The sequence below is a fragment of the Pempheris klunzingeri genome, chromosome 4 (assembly GCF_042242105.1).
Source record: "Pempheris klunzingeri isolate RE-2024b chromosome 4, fPemKlu1.hap1, whole genome shotgun sequence".
NCBI classification, from domain to species: domain Eukaryota; kingdom Metazoa; phylum Chordata; class Actinopteri; order Acropomatiformes; family Pempheridae; genus Pempheris; species Pempheris klunzingeri.
The window spans coordinates 1631645-1640345 of record NC_092015.1 but is presented as its reverse complement, the minus strand read 5'-3'; the positions used below and the strand labels follow the sequence as shown (position 1 = coordinate 1640345).

General features: G+C 43.3%; 1 protein-coding gene across 1 annotated transcript; it reads right to left on the bottom strand.

The window, feature by feature from the left end:
• Positions 1-472: 472 nt before the first annotated feature.
• On the bottom strand, positions 473-7226 carry LOC139200077 (nesprin-2). The gene is made up of 9 exons (XM_070829308.1): positions 6994-7226; positions 6521-6671; positions 5266-5448; positions 4152-4286; positions 3870-4064; positions 2729-2823; positions 2451-2572; positions 2183-2271; positions 473-535 (listed from the first exon to the last, which is right to left on the bottom strand). Exons 1-9 carry the CDS (start codon positions 7224-7226, stop codon positions 473-475), a joined length of 1266 nt encoding a protein of 421 aa, XP_070685409.1.
• Between the last annotated feature and the right edge of the window lie 1475 nt (positions 7227-8701).

The window sequence follows — 8701 nt, the reverse complement described above, 5'->3', positions numbered from 1 at the left end:
CAGGGACGTCTTTGGAGCTCAGGATTCATGCGGCGTGCGAGCACACAGACACGAGGTCACGCGGTCGCAGATGTAATGAAGTACAACCACTCCGAGTCCTCAGCGCCGAGCCGAGCCGAGCCGGCGGGGAGGGCGTGCTGACATCACGCCTTCAGGCCAACAATAAACAAGAGTGAACACAGAGCGGGAGTGCAGACGGGTGACGGCGGAGAAGTCTCTCTCTGATGTCTCTGTGAGGATGCTGCAGCTGTGATCAGATGCTAATTCAGCTCTACGTGTCTCCCCCTGTTGGGCTTTGGGGTTCACCGACAGTGCGACGGTGTGGGTGTGTGTGGTGAAACAGAAATACAGAGAGAGGAGAGGGGGGGGGGGCAGCAGACTGCCAGAGGAGGACACTCAAATTCTGAATTTGTGTCTGTCCTCGTCTCTGTTTCCCCCTAAATCCACTGCAGCATCTCTTTCTTTCATCTCTTTATTTCTGCTCCTCACAGCCGCCGACGCTCCGACGCTCCTGTCCTGTCGCACCCAAACAAAGCTTAAAAAAAAAAGAAAAGAAAAGAAAGAGATGCACCCGACAACATGTAGAGGTGCCGCATCCTGCAGGCGTCATCAATAAATCAGCAGAGGAGGAGGTGAACTGTTGTAACCAGCTCAGAGAACCGACAACCAGCGATGGAGAACATTTTTAGTTAGCTGGTGCATCGGAACATCAATGTGTGTGTGTGTGTGTGTGTGTGTGTGAGACACAGACAGACAGACAGACAGACAGACAGACGAAGCCTCTGGGCCATGCAGCATCTGGGTCACAGCAGAACAACAGAAAGGAGACAGACAGAGAACAATGAACGCAGCAGGAAAAACACCACACGGTTTGAACGGAGCCCAGAAAGTCCAGATCTCTGAATAATAGATCTTAATAATCTGGTGAAAGTCTCACTCAGATTAAAATCTCTTTTCCAGGAGGGCAGCACGACATCACTGTGGTGGTGATCAGCTCTGTCAGGGCCTCCTGGGGGGAACTGGAGTTTCTACTTTAGAGAAATAAGCCTCCTGTGACTGTGACATGCCTTCACACGTGAGATTTACGCCTCAGATTATAAAACCCTCACTCACCGCGTGTGCCTCGTCCTCCCGGAGGACACTGAGCTGAGTGGTCGGCCTCCATCGGACCTACAGATCTACGTCCTTCTAAACTGAGTGGGAGAGTCCGACCTCGCTTAGATGCTTTTAAAGTGATTCTGAATGAGCACAAATCTTTCTCACTGTTTTTAAACTTTCAGATAGATTTATTGATCCCCGGCCATGAACACAAACACTAAATAAGCAAAATAAAAATGTACAAAATGTTGCAGGTAAATAAATAAATACAAAGTGTGACATACACTCTTAACAGTGCGTGCAAACCAAACGTAATGTGCACTTTAACTGTCCCGGCCTGAGTTTACATCTCAGTGAGGCTTCGATGAGGTGAAATAAATGGATTCAGCGTGTGTTTGGGGACCTGTTCACCTGCTGCATATCAATATCATCAGAGTAACATTAAAACCACACTGTCTCATCATTTTAACCCTTTCATGCATGAATTGTGATAACCTCAGTCAGTATAAGTGTTTTCATTCATCTTTAGATGAGTAAGATATATTTACATGTCCACTAGTTGAAATCTAGCCCCTGATACATGATGTACACTTCAGTGGACATGTGATTAATCATCATTTCCTCCCAATATAAATTCAATACTTGGAAAATTTAGCAACTGCATGACTCCTTAGATGTTACTTGATGTCCCCATATGTTTCTGACCTGCAAGGGTTTCTTTTTCTAGAAGGTTTGAACAGAAAGAAAAGAGCACCTTGGTGTTTCTGGCTGTCTGTCGGCCATCTTGGCTTCACTCTGAGTGGATGAGATGATGCAGCAGCTTCACTGTAGCGGCTGATGTGCAGCTACGCCATCAAAACTCATGCATATAGAAGAAAACAGCTTCTGAAGAGCTGCAGTGACGTCTGTGCATGAAAGGGTTAAAGAGGAGGAACCCAGAAAAACAAACGAAGGGTTTCTCTTAAACACAGTTCTGTGTGGATGATGCGCTCCACCCTCCCCGTTCTGACGTAGCTACTCACGTTATCTAATTAAAGGATGTGATGTTTTGGGCCGAGCGCCCTGATGTGATGTGTGTACTCACCAGGTCTGCTTCCTGATCCTCGTCATCACTGATGTCAGACTGAGAGCCGAGGTAGCTCCGCCTCTTCACGCCATCTCTGTGGCACAGACCTGCACACACACACACACACACACACACACACACACAGACAGACAGACACACACACACACACACACAAACAGACAGACAGACAGACAGACAGACAGACAGACACACACACACGTAATGAAATGAAAACAGTAGAAAGTTTCTACTTTGGCCAGAAAAACTCTCTTCTAAAATATCTCACCCGTGCCGGCGCTGAAATACGACGAGTCTGCGTCGTCACGGGAGACGGAGCGTCCGATATCCACTGAGGGGTCCCACTCCAGCCCCAGGTGCTCATGGGTAGGTGAGGACGGGGAGGGAGGAGGAGGAGGGAGGTGAACAGGTGAGGGTGGGTCTGAGGAGGAGGAGGAGGGTGAGTGAGACTTTTAATGTACATGTCTGTCACATGTTGTAAACGTGTGACTGACCCAGTGTGTGTGTTTACCTTTGGGGGGGCTGGAGGCTGCGGGGGGGTCCAGGACGGCTTTATCAGGAGCTGCCTCCTCCTCTAATAGACTCTCTGAAGGACAACCAGAGTCTGTGGCCTGAGACAGGATCCAGTCATCCTCAAACACCTGGAGGAGGAGGAGGAGGAGGAGGAGGAGGAGGAGGAGGGCAATAAGAAACAAGGTGTTCATGTTTGAAATCCAATGCAAAGTGAAATTTACACCAGTAAACTTGACGGAACAAGACTTCAGGTCCTTTATTTCAGTAAAAGTACTGCACTCATATATATATTTTAGTAGTAACGGCACAGATGATGCAGGGAAACGTTTCCTGTTGCATGTTGATATCATGAAGACCTTCAGGTTAATGCTCCCAGAGAGAAAACTTGGAATTACCATAATTAAAGTTGTGAATATACGAGAAAAAAACTCTTTTCTTATTCTCTGAGATTAGAAAGTCATAAATAAATGAGAAGAAAAAACACTGAAATTACAAAGAAATTGTGTTTCTGGGCTAAAATCAGAGCAAATGTATGAATTTATAATCTATAAAGAATATTCAGGTTTTCTTCTTGCAAGTTTGTGGGATATTTGATGTTTGTCTCTGAATATTACCTCCCACCAACTCCTTATTCTGTCTTTTTTTTTTTTTTTTACAGTTTCCCCGAATACAGCGTCCTATAACAGACGTACAATAATGAGGACATAATCCTCAGCATTTAGTTTAAAGAGTTAACTAAATATTTATATGTACTACGAGTGGAGAAATGTTTTTAAAGAAGCATGCCACCATTTTGATGCACAAAGAACAATTTCCTCGTCATGGAAACTTGCCGGGGAGGGAGGAGATTTCTGCAGTCTGAGGAGATGACCCTGATTAATAATAATACATTTTATTGACACTCACGGTCACCGTACATAAGACAAAAATAATAAATAAAGTGTAAAACATAGATTATGTGGTCTTCATTTAGTCTGGAGACTAAAGAAAGATGAGGGTGTTTAACAGGAAAGATGCTTTTGAGTTGCATCATGGGAATTGTAGGAAGTCCCTGAGGAGTAAACAGTGAATTTAAAATACCTCTTTAGTTACAGAAGGACTGACGGTAACAGAAACTCATCTTACAGTGTTACTGTGTGTGTGTGTGTGTGTGTGTGTGTGTGTGTGTGTGTACCAGTCTCATGCTCAGCAGTCGGGTGTGTGTTCGTGCGATGTTGTTGTAGACGAGGCTGCAGCGCCGCAGCAGCTCCAGCAGGCGGCTCTCCACACGCTGAGCATCGGTTGGTTCGCTGCGCTGGATCAACGCCTCGCCGCGCCGCAGGAGGGCGTTCACACGGCCCGAGTTCACACACACACACTGCTGGAAGGACTGAAAACACACACACACACATATAAAAGAAGGTAAATATACAGGAGGCAGGAAAAGGGCTGACGTGAATATAAAACACACACACACCTGCAGTCGTCTCAGCTTTTCGCAGGTGCTTCCTGTCAGGTGATCCACCTCCGTCAGACGGACGTCCAGGTCAGCCAACCAGAGAGCAAGCTCCTCCCTCTCCGCTTCAAACCCCTCCCACTCTGAGACAAACAGCTGACAGAGGTTCTCCGTTTGCAAACTGTTCACGTGATCTTTGTAAAAGCTTTGCTAGCTGTCACGTTACACGCTAAACTGTTTAACGCTAAAGCTAAATTCGGCCGCTGTTTTATTATGTTAGTTAGTTGTTATATTTAGTTTTTCCTAGATATTTCCACTGCTATTTTTTTATATAGGACTCTATTTTATATATTTAAAAATGGTGTAAATGGTGGTATGACAATAAAGTTCCTTGAATCCTTGAGCTAATTTAATAGACAAGGAAAAAAATGTTTGGGATACTTAAAACAAAGTTTTATTCTATTTGGTGCCGAAGATCATTTCTGCAAACAGGAAGTGTGAGTCTGGGGCCCTATTATTTTTACCTATTTTTGTGTGTAAATTACTTAAAAAAGTGTTGGAACTGGTCCAGTAGATCACCTCAGCCAGCAGACACCAAACGGGCTGCAATGGCTGCAACGTGATCCTTTGGGACAACTGCACCTGATCACAGTAGGTCCACTAAAAGAGCTTGTTTGATCCACTGACAGGATCAGAGTGTTATTCTAAGTGTGTGACAGCATCATGGAAAGGATCCCTACAGAGAGAGACCTGGAAGATCCTTTTGGTTTAACCACAAACAGCACACACACCAGACTACATTCACTAAAACAGGGATTTTAGCTGCATGCAGCAGGTGCATTGCAGCCCGTTCGGCAGCAGCCAACTAAAACTTCTGGAACAATTCCAACATTTTTAGTACCTACCAGTCATTTAGACACCAGAATATGTCAAAACCAACTTTAAAAACACCAGAGTTTTCCTTTAATAGGTGTGAAAGTGGGTAAAGATCTATGTGAAACCAAAATTATGTTCATTTGTCTTTAGTTTTTGTTTGTGAAAATATTCCAAAAATTACACTCTTAATTCATCATTATTATTAGTCATCATTATTATTAGTAGCAGTATTCGTATCATCATTAGGAGGAACTCTGACCTTCAGTCGTCCGGTGATTGCCTCCAGTTTGGCGTTCACATCGTCCCATCGCTGTCCGCACTCTCTCGCCGCCGCCAGCAGCCGAGCCCGCATGGCGCCCTCAAACAGCCGCAACAGCGTTCGATTCCTCCGGGTCAGACTGTCCAACTGGACGAGCCGAAATCCCGCCTCGCACTGCAGCCTCTGAACACACAACCGAAAAGCAAATGTATTTACGTCGCTTCTTTTATTGGACCAACTGTCCAAACCCCCCAAATAAATACTCTGTGTGTGATCATACTTGACAAATAAATCCATCAAATACACAGATAGAAGAAGCTGGGATCAGTAAATGTTTGATCAACCATCAAAACAGCTGATTCACTTGATCATATCAGCTCTAGACGGGAAATCTGACATTAAATTATTCTACATTATGCAGACGACTCAGTGCTGTTATGTGCTATTAATCAAAGGTGCTCTGGTGAATTCTAATAAATGCTTCTTCTTTATAAACGTAAAAATCTGATGGAAAATATCCAATAAATAAAAAATCTAAACTAATAATTTGGGCTTCAAACTCGGCAACATATGAAAATTCATGGAACAAAGAAGCAGTAGGAAGTATTTATAGTTTTATAATATAATCAACCAACCTCGCCTTTATTTTTCTGTTGAATGAAAAGCCATAAATAAAGCTTTATTTGTATATAATGTTTTAAAACACACATAAGGAGGTCTCTGGGACTGAAGGGTTTGTGATTTAAGGTGGAAAGACGACTGGATTTACACGTAAATACTCGCTGCTTCGGCTTTACGACTGGCTGCTGAATGATATTTACGCTTCACCTGGATTATGTCTTCAACCGGCACCTGAACTTTCAACCTTTGCTGTGGTCTGCGGTTTTTCCTTCCCCTGAGTGCTGCATGTTTTACAGCCACCAGACAAATACACAGATTTAAGACACGCACATGCTTTAATTTTTACAATGATACACAAGACTTAGAGGGCAGGACTTAACGAATAATAAATAAAATGCAGTTCAATCTGAGGTAAAAAGTAAGAAGGGAGAGATCAGACTGTGAAAATCTCTGCAAACACTCCAGAATAAAATAGAAATTCTTACATCTTATTGAAAGAAAAATATAATTTCCTTTGAATCCCTTTAATGAATAAAGTTTCTGAGGCTCAGATATTAACTCATTCTTAGTTTAGATTTTAAACTAAACCTCAAAGTTTCGTTGGTTTGAATGTTTGTGTTTCGGGTCTGCTCACCTCAAACTTCCTCAGTTCCTCCGTGGCGGTGACGTAGGTAACGTGGGCGGGGCTAGGGGAACTGACGGCCCGCTCAGCCAATCGCAGCCAGGTGTCCAGGTGGGCGTGCTCTTTCATAAACTCGTGCCAGAGGACCCACCTCCTCTCTAATCTGGAAAGAGAAGACAAAAGTTAATTCGTTTATGCCTTTTTCACATTATCAATGAGGCAGCAGCTCTACAGTGAAACCAGATGTTCATGTGTGATGATTATAATGTGATGGCCCACAAGAAGCTAAACCTCCCATGTAAATTAATATTTTTGACTTTCTTACAATCGTTAAGGGTTCAAATTTGAATATCAAGAGCTGTTGTAGACTCTCAGTTGCAAACGAGGTCAATTATTTTAACTATTTATGTTTAGTCGATGAATTTAATGGTTGGCAAACCCGTGGAGTCCAGTTTAAAGTTTTGATGATGGTGGACGACACTCACTGTCCACATCCCTGCAGGTCTCCATCTTGGCTCCAGCTGACGTCCACATGCTGCGTTTCCTCCCCGTTCGGCTCCGGTGGAGACGAGCTGGAAAGAAACGGCGGCTCTGACGGATCCAGAAACGGCTCCACATCCTTCACCTTCTCTGTGGGCGAAGCGTCACTTCCTTCGGTGTTGAGGACGGCATCGTCGTGGCGCTCTGAAGGATGCGGCTCTGGAGGGAATCCAGGCATCCTGACATCACGTGACTTTCACCTGTCCAGAAATAAGGACGTCAGTTAACAGATTACTCCCCATCCCACTCACAGAAAACTGACTACTTCCCTGAAACTTTTTATTCCCAGAAATGATGTTTGACGTTTTAAGTGCACTGTGGATAAATAATTATAAAACAACAACATTTATTTGACCTCTTCTGACATCTGACTTCACATTCATTCAATTATGTGACCATATTTTTAGCAGAGCAGGGAAGCTGTAGCAGTGGATCAGTTTTTGGGTGTTTAGTTGCTCCTTTGCAGTTGGATTTTTGTTTTCAGATGAGAAGCTGATCCAGTTATATCACCATTGTTTGTGAGAGTTCATAAATAGTGTTTGAAGCAGAAGAATATTTGGTATCTGTGGCGATATATCATCTAGATTCTCTGTATTTAACTGTAGTGGATATACCAGGACGTCAAAGCTGGTTATTTATCATCATATCATAAAATAATGATTTTAGGGGACCGAACGGTTTGATCCCGCCGACACTAACCAGAGCGTCAGTCTCTCCGCTGAACACGTGTTGTCTTGTTATAGAGCCGACTGAAAAAGAAGAAGTTATTTAGCTGTTTTCTTCTTGTTCAGGTGTTTCAGTGCTGGTGATCTTTACAAAAACGCTCAGAGATGAAATGATATTGCAGAGACTTTGCCACAAAACAAAACAAAAGACAGCGCAACAAGATTTGAAAACTATTTTTCAATGCCGGTAGAATTGCAACCAAATAAGGTGGAGCAATAATTCTTTTTGCATGTAAAACCAGAGGAGTTACACTTTTATATCACACATTCAACGTGTCCCGGAGCGCCGCTTCCTTCCACTAATGTGTTTGCAGAAATCCAGTATAAAGCAAACACAATAAAAACATTATGATCCAGACGGCGGGTGTTCACAGCGCCTCCTATGTTGGAATACATTCACAATTTTGAGGGATACAGCTGTGACAGCTATGAAAAGATGTGTAAAAAAAGCTATTTATTTAGTCAGTGTGGACATAAGTCTATACGTATTATTAAAATGTGGGATATAAGGGTTGTATTGATGTACAGCAAATTAAAATGCTCCAAAAAATGGCATGTAAAAATGTAAAGATATGTTCTGGTGGACTTCTTCTATGGTGGCTAGGGTTAAACCCCACCTGAGAAAAAGTATTACTTGTAAAAAGAATAAAGCGTGTGAGAGTCTGTGCTTCTGCAAGCATCATTAAATAAACTCAAAGCAAACGAAGAAGAGGTTGGATGAAAGGTTGGTCTACTAGAGGCTCAGGGTGGAGCAGGACGACTGTGGAGACGGTGTGTAAACTGCCCATGTAACACACACACACACACTGACGAGTTCACATGGGTGACTTAGGTATTATATAATGTGTACTGACAGAAAATATACTTTGCACTATATTTAGTGGGGCAGCAGCAGCGTATTTAGAGCTGCGAAGGTGAGTGAGCACAG

Bases quoted from the DNA above. Each gene is read 5' to 3' on its own strand.
- LOC139200077 (XM_070829308.1), bottom strand. From the start codon at position 7,226: ATGCCTGGATTCCCTCCAGAGCCGCATCCTTCAGAGCGCCACGACGAT. The intron at 4,065-4,151 runs GTGTGTGTGTGT...GTGTGTTTTCAG, and splicing joins AAAAGCTGAGACGACTGCAG to TCCTTCCAGCAGTGTGTGTG. The intron at 2,824-3,869 runs GTACACACACAC...CTCCTCCTCCAG, and splicing joins GACTGCTGAGCATGAGACTG to GTGTTTGAGGATGACTGGAT.